We start from the raw sequence: 17,871 nt of genomic DNA on the forward strand, positions 1-17,871 counted from the left end.
AGGGTCACACAGCTAGGAAGTGTTAAGTGTCTGAAGCTAGATTTGAACTCAGATCCTCCTGACTTTAGGGCTGGTGCTCTAACCACTAGGTCACCTAGCTGCCTCTATTTATGGAAGTTTAACAAACAGCTTCTTTGACTTTCTGATGTGGTCAAAGTACACTTTTCCCCCACAAGTTTTTTACCCAGATTTTGCTTGAGCTGAGAGTCCAATGAAATTATATACAAGATTCAGAAATTCTTTTCTTCTAGGACCAGGTTCCTTGATGTATCTTCTGAAAATTTCTTTATAACTTCAATAGCATCTTCTGGTATTTATGTTGAAATGTTTATCTATGTTCAAGTACATTGACCCAGAAATAATGGCAAATCAGATAGTGTCAGGAGCAGAATTGGGAAGGTAATGTGGAAGTCTAGTTTCTTCTCTTCTTGTCTTTCAACCACTGCTCTAGGCCTTAGTATTCTTCATAAAATGGAGGGATCAATACTCTCTTATCCCAGTATTCCTGTCTAGGGGTATGGTAGTATGGGCAAGGGGGCTGCCTTTTCTTGACTGATATCTTGTCTTTTGGATTTTTCAGAACCAGAGGCAGGAGAGGTGTCACCCCCTGTAGGAGCTGGTGTCAACAGCAACAGTTGGACCTTTAAATATGGACCTGGCAACCCCAAGCAACCTGGCCCTGGTGAGTTGCCAGACAAATTCATTATCCCGGGATCTCCTGCAATCATCTCCATCCGGCAGGAGCCACCCAACAGCCAAATTGACAAAAGTGACTTCATAACCTTTGGGAAAAAGGAGGAGACCAAGAAGAAGAAGAAAAAGAAGAAGGGCAACAAGACCCAAGAAAAAAAAGAGAAAGGGAACAGCACCACTGACAACAGTGACCAGTGAGGGATCCAATGGAACAAAGCCACTTAGCCAGTTTTGTAATTATGGCAAATCTATCTTATGTAGCAACTCCTGACTTTCCTCCTGTCCACACCAGTCCTATCTATCTGTACAGATCTCAGAAAACAACAGAAAGTTCCCGGTGTCTGTCTAGATCACATAGAACAGGTTTTGTCTTAAAAGCTTTACTCACTCTGATGTTAACTCTTTCTCTCCACTCTGGCTTGTTTTCAGAATCTAAAAAGCAGACCCAAGTTTCCTTTCTCCTCCGCCGCAAAGGAGAGGCTTCCCAGCCCCACCCGTGAGAGGTTGGACCCTTAGCCTTGTGCTCCTGGAATCCTGTCTTGATGGCACTTACAGGGCAGGCTGAAAGGTTTTCAGATTGGGCAGTCCGGGCCTTCCTTTGGATGTGTGCCTGTGCATGTGGGGGTGGGGGTGGGGATGGGCTTGGAGGTATGCGGGGTGTATGAATGTGGTACCAGAAGTCATCGAGAAAAGGCAAAATTAGCTTACTTAGTATGAGAAGAGGTAGAGAAATGAAGAAACAAAATGAATCAAGAGTTCTGAACTTTTCGGGCCAGGGGGAAACATGAGAAAGAAGTGACTAGATTTTCCAAACTTAGTGTGGAATAGGTAAGGAATTTTTAATGGCAGGAGATGGTCCCCATTCTCTAGACAAAACTGTATTCTGCCCCCTTGACCATTAGCTTATTTATACATTATTAGAAGTCCTGGGGAAAAAATTGACTATGATGTCTTTCTAAAACCTTCATTATGTTGGAAAACAGTTCCTTAGACCCTTAACAGGAGGCCAGTCAGATGGACACATTGGGAAAGTGAGTAGCATGGATATTGCTTCCTATATGTCCTTGTCCTCACGGTTAAACATTCTTTTGCACACAATATTTCTGAAAAGGCCAGATCCTTTTCCCATAATACATATGCAAAAGGGAAAGAAAAAACCCCAACACCTCACTTTATCTATGCTCTTTGTTATTTGATAAGATTTATTTAAAAATGAAAGTTTAGATGTAAATGTTGAAAAACAAAGATGATAAATATAATTTCCCTTTATCCCCAAAAGAGAATTAAATCTACAGCCATTAGAAACAATCATTGCTGCTACTGAAGTGCTTTAGAGAAATTGCCTGAAACATCTGTATTATATCGGCCACCTGCCAATCACAGCTTTACTCTATCAGGTCACTCTGGGACTGCCTCTTGCATGTATAGTTACTAATCCCAAGGATCCCTATCCTTTTAAAAAATGTTTTTTATGTGCACTTTGATTACACAATCTTCTTCAATCAACTGTCCTAAGACTCAGAAATGAAAGATAGTTGTTGTTTTCTCAGACATACAGAACACACTTACAGATCCTGTAATTCTGTGAATTGTCTTGGTGCGCTAGCTGACAACCTTTCCTTTGGTTTTATTTCCCTTTTTTCTATGACACTCTGAATTGCTGCCCTTAACTACTACTTATGATGTAAAATCCAACTACTGTATGTATGCTGTATGCTCTTATAAAAATCCTGAAATATACTTACTCTGTGCTTGTGTATGTGAATGTCAATGCAACTATTACCTAGAGTGGACTTTAAGCTTTATTGTTGAATGTAACCCCATTGCATTTCTTTTTTGTACACATGTGAAAAAAGTGGAATAGTGTTCATTTTTTTGGGGAAAAAAAAACACTACTGTTAATCAATTTTTGTGTATGAAAGACACAGTAAAATATCTTTCTTAAATCGAGATACTGGTGATTCAAAGAATTTTATTTATGGTAAGCCAAAAGCCCTTCCTTGTCTTTTGCCAGGAGTCCAGCTGTTGAGGGATTGGATGAAGATTTTTTTTAAAGTAACATTTCTAGAAGGAATTCAGAAGATAATTCCCTGTGGGTGTGTGAGCACACAACCAAACAGTTTGTGACCTCCATGAATATTGAAATTTTAAGACTCTCTGTCATATCCTCTCATAAAGAATAATCAAAGTTAATGTCATGCCACCTAGAATATTTTAAGTTTGTTGAAATGTGCACATTAGATGCTTGATCAATTATTTTTGCTCTAGAACTCATTGATCTAAACAAAAAAGATAGGAATCTGTTAACCAAGTTCTCCATCTCCCACGAAGAATTATTTTCTGTTTATGATTGAGCTTTGATTCTCCCATATTTTGAAGGGTGTGTAAATTCAGCTGTGTAGGTTTGCATGGGGTAAAAGAGGTTGCCAGCATATAGAAGTCATGGCTACATTCTAAGTTCCGACAACTTTGCCCCACTCAACCCCATGTACTTGACCTTACGTGCCTTCTGAATAATAGGAGAATTGAGCTAATTTGTTAATGATAAGAATGATGATAAATCTGTGCAGCACTTTTTATATCAAGAAAGTGCTTTCCAATCTTTTGTTAGTTACCAGTTATTACATCTGTAAGGATAAAACAGCATGTGGATTCATTTTTAATTGGTGCTATTGGTATTTCCTATGTTATTACTAATAAACAGATAATGATATGTATGCAAGAAATGGTGGTCTTTTCTAAGAGCAGAGGAAGAAATGAGATACATGGAACAAGTATGCCAAAATATATATATTTTATATATTATATATATTATATTATATTATATTATATCTTACCAAATCATACACTGGCTAGGTGCTATTCTTATTCAAAGAATTATCCCATTGGAGTCAAATAAAGTATACTCCAGGGCCAGAGTCAGTAGTCACATTTTCTGGAGGAAGGTTCAAAAGCTTCTGAGGCCATAAGATGATCATTGCTCCCACAGAAACAAAACCACAAGGGACCAGAACTTCAGCAAGCCAGCTCTTACCACAAAACACTCTGTTTATTTTGGCCTACATACTAGGTTCTCTTGTCAGTCCTACTAGGACAACTGGGAATCCAGATCATACCTTATCCCATCCTCTTTCAACAATACATGGCACTCTTTTAAAGGAACATATTCTGTCTTCTTTACTCTTTTTCTCCTCCCCTTTCTTTAGAGTTTGAGCTTGTAGTCTCAGTAGCCCTTTGCCAGCTGAAAAATCCTTGAGGGTTAAAAGTGGATGAATAAAGGAGGAATGAGTTTCTTTCATTCATGTAAAATAACACATCATTTGCTTCTTACTCCAACCTCTGCACATGGCGGGGGCGAGGGGGTGGGGAGGGGGGAAGTCAAGTCATTAAAACCTTAATTCCTTCCCCAGCTATACTATAATTGGTAAGTAGATAGATATATATGACATTTGACCCACTTGATCTACTGACTTTTCACAAGAAGATCCAAGAAGAGCAGTCTGAAAGAGAAGGGGAAAAAGTCACAGAATTAATTCCAGAATGATTCATTATTTGTCCAATGACCTTCCAGCCACATGGGATGAGATCCCAAGTGAAGTTATAGATCTCTTGACTTCCAATCGCTTTGGTACATTTACATGATGTTTGATTTATACATCATAGGGAAATCATGATTGTCACAATACAAAAAGAATGGGGTTCCTTACTGATTCTTCTTAAGAGTACTGGCTACTAGGTTCTGAGCTATTTGGCTCTCCAGGTGAGATCCTGGATATATACTATTATTATATATTATTGCAATCTAGGCTTTCTCTACTTTTAATCCAAATATTAGATATAAAGATAGGGGAAAAACATTAAAACAAATTTTAATTTGAAAATGGGTTTTTCAGGTCAACTGAACACAAAATTACAGCTCCTCTCAAAGACAACATTACCATAGCTTAAAGTTCCTCTGAAGATAGCCAGGGATTGGAGTTATGATAGATTGCTGCCTAACAGAACATATTGATTCCTTGACCTCTCTCAGAACATCTGCAGACCTCAGGCTCCTGACTAATGAAAGGGTATGTATCATTCAGGATTAAAGAGTCCTCCCACACTGTTGTCATCACAAACCCATACTCTTGTACTTAGTACCAAATAATAACATAGAACTTGATACATGAGAAAGATACCTATCCTGTCCTATGACTGAGAATCATTCTTATCAGATAGTAACCAAATATGATAACTGAGAGATCACAAAAATTTGGAGTAGCTGATCCTTTGAAACCCATTTATTGGTTAATGCTGCTTCCTGAGGAAAAAATTGTTAATATGTGATGAGCAAATCCTGGCATTCTATAGACATTTCCTGATTTATTCATTAAATACAATAAAATTTACTGCATAGAGTAACAGAAGGGAGATCCTATTGAAATTCACAATATCAACTGAAGGGCAAACTTGTATGATCATACAGTAAATTGGGGATCATCTAACTACACAGCTGTATATTTCAGGAAATATAAATCACTCCCTATCATTATCCAACAACTTGTGTTGGAGCTGAGCAAAGTGCTGATAGACAGCAAACAACTGATTGAGCAAGTAACATTGATTTGTAAAGGGAAGATGAATAAGCATTTACTGAGTGACTATTACATGCCAACCACAGTACTAAGTGATTTATAAATATTCTCTTGTTCGATCCTCACATCTCTGGGAGGTAGGTACTATTATTATCCTAAATTTATAGTTGGGGAAATTGAGCCTATTAACAGTTAAGTGACTTGCCCAAAAAGGTAAACTGGAAAGGTATCTGAGGCTGGATTTGAACTTGGGTCTTGTTTCCAGGACCAGAACTATTTAGTTGCCTCTAATCCCTGAGAGGTATATCTCAAATGGCAAAATTTAGCTTTTAGAAGTAAACTAATTATTGAGCATTTAACTGAGATGGCAAGACTGAACTTCTAGAACTCTGCTTAGCCAAAGCCCAGAAACAACTTGTGTCCTAAAGGGGAAACCCTTTGAATTTCACTTCCATGGCACTTGTGAACTTTGTGTGAAATGGCATCTGCTCTCTCCCCTTTTAAATTATTTAGTCAATAAGATCCTAGATTTAGAGTTGGAAGAAATGTTAGGCCATCTAAGCCCATCCCTTTGAGGACACTGATGGCCCCAAGAGGTTAAGTAGCTTGTCCAAAGATAATGAGAAGTAAGATTGACACCAAAGTCAGTGCTCTTTTCACACATTAACAGGCATTTCTAATTTTTAAACTCCTTGGGAAATATGAGAGAAATGGAATGAGAGATGAAAACAAAAGAGCCAAGATACCTTTAATTTTCCTATCTAAAATCAATTTTTAGATTCTCCATTCACTCTGATAAAAAGCTTCTCTTCCTGAAATTATAAGTGATGGTATGAGAAAGTATCCAGGCACCTTTTAAGCTTTCATTAGTACGTTTTGAAGTCTATTTCATTTGAATATAATCTAGAGCTTCAATAGGAATTAGTCCATTTTTTTTCCCAAAGGTTTTTCTCTCTGTGGTACTCAGATGATATACTGTATACACAAGGGTTTATCCATCTCCAAAGTACAAGGGAGGTATTTTTTAAACTGTTTTTCAAATAATGAGACTGTGACAGATGGGGATTCAGGCAGTCATACAGAAAGGTTTTTAAAAATATCAGTCATAAAACCATCTGATATGGGGCTTTAGCAAATTTATTAATTTCAACATTTATCTATCTTTGAAGAAACAAAGTTGAATCTCACCAAATAAAGGCACAATTTTTGTGGGAGGGAGGGAAAGAAAGGGGAGAGAGAAAAATTTAATTAATGTTGTTAGGCATATGTACCGTAGAAAAAGATATTAAAAGAAAGGGGAGAGAGAAAAATTTAATTAATGTTGTTAGGCATATGTACCGTAGAAAAAGATATTAGTTCAATGACAATCATAATGATGTAATATAATATATTTTGAGACCTGTCAAATACCAGGAGAAATGTCCAGTTCAATAAATGCATACAAAAATATTTTTAAAAAACTCAACTAAACCCAAAATTTTGATTAACCAGCCACAATTCCAGAGGATTCATAATGAAACATACCATTCACTTGCAGATAGAGAGATGATAGATTTAAAGTACAGATTTAAGCTTATATTTTTGAACATGAGAATGGGAATTTATTTTACTTGACCATATAATGGATTTTGTTTTTCTTACTTTCTCAATGGGGAAAAAGGGAGAAGGGAGGGGAAAAAGGTGGGGCTGAAAATAAAATTGAACTTTAAAAAGTAACTCTATAAAATGAATATCAAAAGTTTAAAATGATTCTTAAAAATAGGGCAAACAATGTTTTCCTGAAAGTCAGAGGAAAAAAGTTCCCTTTCTTGGCTTAACATGAGATAAGGTCCAAATGACTTCCTAGTTTCTGGTAAAATAGAGGAAAGAAGAGAAATGGGGCTTGGAGAATAGGTATTTCCTCATCAACATCCTAAAAGGATAGCCTTTTATTCTTCTCTTCACACAAAGAAGCTGAAGATCCTTCAAAAGCATTACACCATCTTCTAGGGGTGGGGAACATCCAGTCTGAGGGCTGAACAATTTGCTAAAATAATGGCAGATGATGATCTGAAAGTTAAGTACAACTTCCCACTGCTTGAGTTCTATAAGTTGATAATTTTGTATGGCCCAAAAATGATGTTATAAATATCCAAGTGACCCTTGGCAGAAAAAAGGTTCCCCACCCCTGTTTCAGAAGAGCAGATGAGGGGCAAAAAGAATAAAGTCAAAAAGCTCCTATTTCTCTGATCAACCTGAGAGAAAAGAAGATAAGGTCAAAGTCATTGACTCCAGAAGGCCTGTGTGTTGAAGCCCCATCTATCACTACTAGTCAAAACAGGTTCCTAATGTTTTTTAATGACCCAAGTCTGTCCCATTTACTGGAGATGTTTCTTCTTCTCCGTTCTAGGTTTTGCCAACTTGAAGGTTAATGGAAATGATGCTCCTTTTCGTCAAGAATGTATCAACTTTTAATCAAAGGGACCCAATAAACAAAGTCATCCCCTTGAATCTATGACTCATTGGGTAATACTCTTTCCTGAGGCCTTTTGTTCTAATTGGAGTGAGGTGTTGTTTTTTTTTTTTTTTTTTTAAGAAACAAACTATTATTACAAAATCCACAAGCTTATATAAAATCTTCTATTTTATTCTTATATAGAAATGTTTATTTGTTAAATCCATAATTTTAAAAACACCTTAAATTAAAAACACCTTAAATATGTTTTTTTAAATATCAAATATTATAATATTGCTACCTATAATATGACAAGATCATATTATTTAATTCACCTTCTTTTGACCCCACCAAAATGGTCTTCTGATGAGAAAGTTCACCAATCACTAATAAACAGGCCTTAGGTACCATTCTGATTCCTAACATAATGTTCATGGTGTGAGTGGTTGGAATTGAATGCATTCCCATTGATTTTTATTCCTTTTTAGCACAAATCTCCTGGTCCATTTTTCAATGTTTTTTTTTTTTCCTTTCTGAAAAAAAAAAAAAGAAAAAAGAAAATTTAAAAAAAAAAGATGACATAGGATCATAGTAAAACACTTACTTAGACATAGGAACACGTTGCAGAGGAACAGTTGCCTAGACTAGTTGTAACTTGATTGTTTGTGTTGCTATAGGGCCATTATAGTCATATAAACCACCAGGTGGCATTTCAAGCTCAAGTTATACTAGCACAATTGAAACTACACCTGTATGAAAAGTATCTAGGTATAAAAATATCATTACTTTGTTCTCGATTTCTTTATTTCATTGGTTCATTTTAATTCATTGAATTAAAATTCCTCATGGGATAGCTAAAAGACACAGAAAACAGAAGCCAGGAAAATTCATCTTCTTAAGTTCAAATCTGACCTCAGACACTTACTAGCTGTGTGATCTTGGGTAAATTATGTAACCTTTTTTGCTTCAGTTCCTCACTTATAAAATGAGCTGGAGAAGAAAATGACAAACTATTCCAGTATCTTTGCCAAGAAAATCCTAAATGGAGTCACAAAAGATTCAGACACAACTAAAATGATTGAATAACAACAAAAAAAAATTGTCATAACTTTCTCAGTTTACGGTTTGTATCTCTAATTTTGTTTCTTTTCAGTGTAACCCCCCAAAATACGACTCACTCTATATGAAAGCTAAACTGAAATCAAAAGGTAAAATGTGTATAGTTAAATGGTGGAAGTAACTTTAATTGCTTTTAGTAAAGTCTGAATTTTCAATCACCCTCTCCCCCATCTTATGTTTGTTGTAAAACTTTTGTCTTCACTTTTACTACCCCAACATCTTTTTGTGGGTGTGTAATAAAAGTATATGTGTATAAAGTTGATCATGAGATATACTCTGTAAATGATGGAGAATGGAATACTGAAGAAGCACTGAACCTCCAAAATATACTGGGATTGTTGGAGAGCAGGGATTTGACCCCCAAATATATTAGGGTTATGGGCTAGTGTCATAAAGTGTCTCAAAAAAATTTGTAGGCTTAAACCATCCCCAAATCAAAAGGCAAAGATGGCACTGTGCTGCTTGCAACAGGATTAATTCCAAAAGGGAATTTTTGTTATTAACAAGAGAAAGATGACATAAGAGAGGCAAAAGCTCCTAGAGAACTTGCAGCCACAAGATAGGAAATTCTTAATGAACCCATGAAGTGATAAGGTGAGCTAAATTCCTAAAGAAGTATGGGTGTGGCTATTTCAAAGTCTGATTCTTTTTGTACAGCAAAACAACTGTTTGGACATGTATACATATATTGTAATTTATACTTTAACATATTTAACATGTATTGGTCAACCTGCCATCTGTGGGGGGGGGGGGGGGGAGAAGGAGGGGGAAAATTAGAACAAAAGGTCTGGCAATTGTCAATGCTGTAAAATTACCCATGGTAATTATTATCTGGTTACCATTATCTGGTAAATAAAAACTATTAAAATATTAAAAAAAAAAAAGTATGGGTGTGGGGGAAGGGATTAAGGTACCCAATAGGTACTTTTATAGGGGAAAAATAACCCCCCCAAAAAAATATTGGGGATTGACATCATAACTTAACTTTCTGATTGGATACAGTAAACTGTGGGGTCATGATAATTTTGTCAAAGCAAGGAACTAAAGGCCTACTTAAGAACAAAAGGTCCACTTAAAGAGATAATTGTATCAGTGCTCCTCTCTGATTGTCTCAAGGAGTAGTTTGGGTCAATATCCATCTAACTACCCTTATCCTTCTTAAGGAGTCAGTCAGTTGATATGAGGAATATGAATTCTGGCTTTTTAAAGGATTATGAGAAATGTGACCAATACTTTTTCCATTCAATGGTACACTACTTCATAAAAATGTAACAAAAGATAGTCTTATCTTTGTTATTTGGTCTAATCTGATCCCTTATGAACTATTGGAGATTTTGAACTCAACTCTTCCTGATTCCAGGACTAGCATTCTAGCCACTGTACCATCTAGTGCCCTAAACACTTCCCTTTTTCCTTTAAGATTTTAATACCTCTTTGTGTCTTACAATAGATCCTAGTTGTGCCTTTTCTGGGCTTGGGAAAATCAATTGCTTTTTGGGGTCTCCTGGTCAATTCCCTCACTATAGGTCCCACTAAGCATTCTTGATCCATGGTCACAGGAAAAAAGGAATCCACCTCACCACAATCCAACTCACTCACAATCCAAGCTTTCTTGTATGGCAGAATAGAAGCTTACTAAGGGCAGGGTATATTCCTCTTTTATCTTTGTTTCTTTAGTGCCTTACATAGTGCCTGGTACGTTGTAGGCTCTCGATAAGAATATTAAAAATATAGAAATATTTTATAAATATATATAAATTTATATATAAAATATATAAACAAATTCATAAATAAAAGATCTTGGTGGGGAGGGGGAGGTTGAGAAAGCATCAGCTGCTTAGAGAAGAACCAGAAAACAATTCATGTAAAAAGATGACAATAAGAATTTTTAAGGAAATTATGGATTCTAAGAAGTGGTGACAAAAAAAGGAGTGTTTTCCAGGCATAGGGGAAGAGTCTGAACAAGGGCATGGAGGCAGACGGGAGTGTGTTAAGGGAAGTCATGTATAATAAAGCTGGAAAAATAGGTTCTGAAGAGGCTTCAATTCCAGGAGAATTTGTATTTAACACGGGATAAAAGAAAGTCACTAGAGTATTGAGAATGAAATGGCATAGTCATGCCTGTGCTTCAGAAAAATTACTATGGCAGTTTTGCAGAGGAGGAAAAATTCGAAGTAGGGAGACAATTAGGAAGCCATTGTGATAACACAGGCAATGATCAATGCCAGTTATTTGCCAGAAGCCAGGTGAAACCTGCCGTATGATAAACTCATTGATTTTGTCTGGGAAGTCTTTTGGTCTGTCCATGAAGGTTTTCTTCAGATATCTTCTCATTATACCTCCACTATGATCCAGGAGCCTGAAAGAAAGACTACCATCAAGGACTATAGCATCCCCCTTTAAAAGCCCACCCAGAGCATGACCCAGGCAACTCTGACCCTTATGCTTTATATTAGTCTCCTGGAGGCCAATCAGAGTCTACCTTTAATCTCTCTTCCTTATATACAGATCTAGAAAATAAAGGGAGGAAACCATGAACCCAGAGTAGCTGAAAGCTATTTTTCAGGGGTTAAAATTGATTTTCTGAAGTAAAAGGAAACTGAGCACAAAGTTACCTAGTCATCTATGATTTAATTTGTAAAGCTATAATTTGCATATTAAATCAGGTGACCTCTCAGAGATCAGAGACAAGGAGTGATTTAAAGAGATGATTTTATAACAAAAAAAGAGGAATTGGAAAAATTATAGAAACTTTTTTTTTAATATAATTATATTGGATAAGACAAGTCACCTTACTAGTTAGCATCTCCCAGACTTTCTCTTTTTTGTTTTTTCTTTTCTGCTGAGGCATTTGGGGTTAAATGACTTGCCCAGGGTCACACAGCTAGGATGCGTTAAGTATCTGAGATCAAATTTGAACTCAGATTCTCCTGACTTCAGGGCAGGTGCTCTATTCACTTTGCCACCTAGCTGCCCCCCTCCCAGACTTTCTGCCAGATATCCAGGTGGTACTTTTTATAATTAGAAAGTGTACTAGGAAAAAGGAACAGTGATTAGTGGTACATCTTCTTAATAGAGTCCATGATTCAACTTGAACTCTAGTTCAAAAAAAAGAAGAAAGGAAAAAAGAAAAGGAGCTTAAGTCAATTTCTGGTTAACCTTTCTCCAACTGCCAAAAATGGGAACTTGACCTTTGACCAACCCTGCTTTCTGCTTAGCCTTTTGAAAAACCTTTTAATTGATTATAAATTATCTACTTCTAAATGATAAAATCTTAATTTACTCACTAAATGTATAGAAACTATCTTTGTTAGTCTGATTTAGTTTGGTGCTAGCTCCTCCTAAAGAAGAAAGCCTAAGCCTATAATTAAATTAACAATAAATCAAAGAAATCAAAAAGAACGGATTTGTTTTTCAAGTACGAACACCTATTTAAAGTTGGAAAGGACTTCTGAAAGATCCTTTAGCCCAATTTGTTTCATTTTATAGATAAGGAATTTTGGGTCTCATAGAAACCAAGTCATTTTCCCAGTGCCTTTAAAGACTTGGATTTGACTTTGATTTAAAAACTAGCATCCTTTTCAATGCATGAGATCTATAGATGAAGTGATTCCCCAGTGATTATACAACTATCTCCTTGTGTACTGGGAGGCCTCTTGGGTGACAATGGTTTCCAGGAATTGGCAGCTTTGAGTCTCAAATTATTAATGTTCTTGCTGTGGCAGGGGTTAGCTAGTTTTAATGAGTGGAAAGTATATTTGATGGATCACAGACAACAACAAAATTGAAAAGTTGACTATTTTCTATCACTAAGATCAAATACACAATGGCCTAATCAGTTACTGTGGACATTTTGAAACATCCTAATATTTTAGAGGAAATTAAAAGTAGGTCTTGCTTACTATCAGTGTTGAAAATCACAAATAGACACTCACATATTGATTCACTTTAATAAGACTCTAGCTTTTGTTCACTGAATCTCTGCAGTTTCAATTTGGTAGCAAATAACAAAATATTCTTCTCTGTCATAGTGGTCATTTCTAACTGATCAGAAGACAGATAGTAGACTAGGGACAAAAAAAAAAGTCATATTCTCAGTTGACAATTTGTTTTGGAAAATCACTAAGACTGTAACTTTCTCCATTTTCTTTTTTAGTAAAGCAAATAAAGCCAGGGAGCTCACACATCAAAGTTTCAGGAATACCATCTAGACCAGGAAATTTGGTGTCCAGATTCTTTTTTTTGGAGTGCTGGGTCTTTGTGTGTAGGAGAGTTGCTCAGTCAGGTATAGATGGACAAAGAATAATGCTATTTTTCCACATGAAAACCTTGAAAAGAAAAACAAACTCCCCTTTTTAAAATTCCAGGCCTTAAGCTCACTTGATTTTAAAGATGAGGGTTTATCTCATTTGATCTTTGTATATACGTATATTAACTAATTAACTAATTAATTTTTTGCAGAGGCAATTGGGGTCAAGTAACTTGCCCAGGGTCACATAGCTAGGAAGTGTTAAGTGTGTGAGGCTAAATTTGAACTCAGGTCCTCCTAACTTCGGGGCTGGTGTTCTATCCACTGTATCACCTAGCTGCCCTCATTTGAGCTTTATAACTATTTTGGGAAGTAGGTGCTATTTTAAGTTTCTGAAGCTTATCATACTTGCAAAGTGATTTTCTTACTATGTTACTCCACTGCTCAATAAATTCCACTGGTCCTTTATTATCTCAAGAATTGGATACAAATTTCTCTGGATGATATTTAAGACCCTTTACAACCTATCTTCCATCTCAATGCCCTTGTTCAGGCTAGTGTCTGAACATGTCTTCCTGACTTTAGGCTCAGTGATTTGTCCACTGTGCCTAGGTATGGAAGATGACCTATTCAAAAACCTGGAAATGGGAGATAGAATGCAATTTGTGGGAAACTATTGGAAAATCATTTGATAAGAAGAAAAGAACACATGAAATGGTCAAACCTGAACTCACAAAACAGATTAGAAAAGGCACCTTTGCAGAGATGGAGGATTATGGGTATGCAGCAATGCAGACACAATCAAACTTGGATAATATGTTACTTAGTTCTGCCAGGAGCTTTCCCCCTTTGTTCTTTTTTATTCTTTGTTATAAGAGATAAATTCCTGAAGGAAGGAAGAGGGGAAGGAAGACACATATTTGGAAATGAAGGTAATATGAAACAAAATATGTTAACAAAAAGAAAAAGAAAACAAAAGTAATATCTCCAAAACAAACAAATAAACCTTACATATTGAAAAAAGTGTATTGGAGCCATTTTGTGAAGGGTTTTAAATTCCAAGCTAAAGATTTTAAAATTTTACTTGATAGTTATTAGGGAGTTGCTAAAGTTTTTCTAGTTAGAAGAGGGAGTGCAGAGACAAAAGGGAAGGGAACAAGCATTTATTAAGTACCTATATGCCTACTATACTAACCAAGCACTTTAGAAATACCTCTTTTGATCCTCACCACAACTCTGGGAGGTAGGTACTATTATTATTCAAATTTTATACTGAAGGAAACTGAGGCATCTAGAAACTAAATAATTTGTTCAAGTCACACAACAAGGAAATATCTGAGACCAGATTTGAACTCAGACAATAGGAGTGAAAAAGTCAGATCTCTCTTTTAAGAACATCAATTTGGCTGCTTTGTGGAGGATACATTAAAGAGAGATTAATAATCCATCTTTGCCCTTCAGTTATCACTTAAGACTTTGTTTTTGTTCAAAGTATTTATCACAGTTTTCAAATTATAGTTATCTTTGTTTATACCATGTTACCCTATAATAAAGCTGTAAAATTTAGAAAGACAGCAACTATTTACATTTTTAGCTCTCCCAAGGTCTAGAAGAGAACTCAGCACATAATAAGAAATGTATGTGGAATTATTGTGGAATATTACTACATTCTGAAGAATATAGTGTTTTGATATAGTCACAGAATCATGATTTAGAACTAGGAAGAATCTCAGAGATCAAAGTCTTAACTCTTTCAAATAATCAATCAATATTTATTAAGTACTTATTATGTGCCAGACATTGTACAAAGTGCTAAGGATACAAAAAGAGGCAAAAGAGTATCAGTCCTTAAGAGACTTACAAATCTAATAGAGGAAGAAAAAGGGAGAAACATGCAAACAAATATATACAAAGCAAGCTATATAAGGATAAGTTTAATTAACAAAGGGAAGACATTGGGATTCAGGGATTGGAGAAGGCTTTTTGTAGAATACAGGATTTTTAGTTGGGATTTTAAAAGAAGCCAGGAAGTCAGTCATCAGAGTAGAGGAGGGAAAGTATTCCAGGCATTCGGGAAAGCCAGAAAAATTTTCAGAGCTGAAAGATGGAGTGTCCTGTTTATGGAACAGCTTGGAGGTAGTGTCACTAGGTTGTAGAGTACATTTGTTGGGGAATAAGGTACAAGAAGACTGGAAAGGCAGAAGGGGAGATAGATTATGAAGGGCTTTGAATGCCAAAAAGAGCATTTTGTGTTTCACCCTAGAAATATTAGAAACCACTAGAGTGTGTGTGTGTGTGTGTGTGTGTGTGTGTGTGTGTGTGTGTGTGTGTGTGAGTGTGTGTGATGACTGGACCTGCACTTTAGGAAAATTACTTTAGTGGATGAATAGAAGAATGAAGAATGGATTGGAGTGGGGAGAGACTTGAGACAAGCAGATCTATGAGCAGGCTATTGCAACAATTCAGGAGTGAGCTGATGAAGTTCTGTACTAGATAGCAGTGAAAGAGAAGAGAAGGGGGGGGCATGTTCAAGAGACAAGGGAAAGGTAAAATCAACAGATCTTGGCAATATATTGGGTATGGAGAGCTAGTTATTAGACTTCTCAGGAGTGAATTGTGGTTATTTGTCCTTTATTCTTGAAGAGGACCATGACATTAGAGAGGTGATACTGTGACATGCAAGTGAATTGGATTTAAGTGAGGGTGGACTGTGCTAAGTCACCTGCCTTTTTCCCCTCTAGAGCCTCTGGGTCCAGTGATCAGATATGGATCAGGATATCTGGAAATGGCCCTGGATGCAGAGGGAGCCCTTGGCCTTTTTAAGCTAAGGTGTTCAACAGGTTTCAGTTTGACTGAGACTGTAATCATTTAGGTAGCAATTTTTAGGCAAAGAATCTGAGGGACTGGGAGGATTATGTTGCCCTTTATAGTAACAGGGAGTTAGGACTCAAAGATGGTTTAGGAGGAAAGATAATGGATTCTGGTTTGTATATATTGAGTTTAAGATGTCTACTAGACATTTCAGTCTGAGAGACATTTGGAGATGTGATATCAACCAAGAGTTTGGGGCTATAAAGACTAAATGACTCACCAATGTTAAAACCAAAGGTGGAACTTGAACTGAAGTCTTCTTTAAAGGACTGCAAAGTGACTGATTCCAGTGGTGCAAAAAGACCACAGTACTTTTATGTGATAACTCTTAAAAACCTAGAAGAAAAGAGATCATAGAAGAAATGAGTTTATCATATATAAAATAGATTTATACAATCTATTTTTCACACAATAGGTTGGATCACTGGACATTAGAATTATGAATGGCTATTATAGTTTTACTAGGCAAAGTAACCATTATATTAGTAAATCTGTTCATCACTTCACATAATACTTAGATTACCCACCTAAGATAATTATGAGGAAAGCTCATTGTAAACACATTATGTGAATTATTGTTGTCAGCAAGATAATATTTATACTTCCTATTTCATAAGGTTATTGTGAGGACTGAATGAAACAATAATTCTATAAAGAGCATTGTAAGCTTGAGACATATTGAGAGATATCAAACCCTCAACTCTACCGTCCTATTGCAGTGTATCTGATCCAAAATGGAGGAGTTATTCTGAATACAGTAAACCCAATTATTTGGATCTGAAATCAAGTTTTCAACTAATTCAGGTCAATATTAAAGCCAAAAAAATACGGTTGGGGTCAAGGCCTGCTGGACTTGATATTTTCTTGTGGCTTTTTCATTCCTTCCTATTAGTCCTCTGGAATATACATAATACAATAGTTCTTCTTATTGAAACCAACGTGCAAGAATATGGATTCTGCTAAGAGGGAGTACCAAAGCTACCTCAACCCTTGATGCACAATAATAAACTGGAGCTCTTTTCACACCCTATGAGTCTCCCACCCCCTTCATCTGAGATCAAAGGGCACATATGCCATGAGCTCTTTAGACGGCCGCAATACCCAAGGTCTACATTCATTACAGTAATTCTCATTTAGCTGTGTAGTGAGGATCTCTCTCATCATTACCACCTAGAACATGCACAGCTGTTGTCTATTAATTTGTGGTGGACCACCAAGAAACTTTTTGGGAAGTTGTGGGAACTTCTAGCCATGAATTACTTTGACACTGAGTCATTTAATTGATTGGGGAGGAATAAGATCTAAAGCTATGAGGACTACTATACTCAGTAGAAGAGCACAGCTTTTTGTTGGGAACCCCTTTGGGATGTTTATCTTTCAAGTGGTAAGATATAATCTCAGTGAAGAGTAAGAAGGCCATTCCTTCTCTATTCTACTTTCTTGGAAAGCTTTTCTTCAAAACAACTTTTCAGGGTGATAAGATTTTTATCTCAGTGAGAGACAGATATTTGGCAACCCATCTCTACCCTTATACAATGCTAACAGGGACTACTATTCCCTATGAGCAACAGGGACTCAAATGGTACACCTTTTAGCAGGGACGCTGGCTGCTTTTCCTTTCTTGTGTGTTTCCTTTCTTTCCTTAAACTCTGAAAACATAAAATGTTTAGAGAAATTTCAGTGTCAACAAAGCAGTGAGTGTGACAACTCAGAGCATTAATGGCTGATAGCAAGAGGAAGGAAGAAAGACCATTACCAGAAAAAAAATCAAAGTTGGTGTGTGATTAGAAAATATCCAATGCAAAGGTGAAGTGTGACATGACATGATAATTAACAGAATGACCAAACTGTTTGTGCCTTGATGAGGCTTCTCTAACAGTCTTCTAGCCAGCTATAATAAATAGCTACTAAATTTTGCTCTAATTGGATGC

At 36.3% G+C, this 17,871-nt stretch overlaps 1 protein-coding gene across 11 annotated transcripts in view; it reads left to right on the forward strand.

Annotated features, from left to right (window-relative positions):
• Window positions 1-2,643, forward strand: part of LOC141556808 (protocadherin alpha-C2) — a 182,175-nt gene extending 179,532 nt beyond the window's left edge. For 10 of the 11 annotated variants that reach the window (XM_074291599.1, XM_074291595.1, XM_074291605.1 and 7 more), the window contains exon 4: window positions 581-2,643. In XM_074291599.1, the coding sequence (XP_074147700.1) occupies window positions 581-891 (311 nt within the window). In that variant the 3' untranslated portion in view covers window positions 892-2,643. The remainder of the gene's footprint in view (window positions 1-580) is intronic. The other variant, XM_074291598.1, reaches the window with a different exon arrangement.
• Window positions 2,644-17,871: the final 15,228 nt, after the last annotated feature.

The sequence above is a fragment of the Sminthopsis crassicaudata genome, chromosome 2, assembly GCF_048593235.1.
Source record: "Sminthopsis crassicaudata isolate SCR6 chromosome 2, ASM4859323v1, whole genome shotgun sequence".
NCBI lineage: Eukaryota > Metazoa > Chordata > Mammalia > Dasyuromorphia > Dasyuridae > Sminthopsis > Sminthopsis crassicaudata.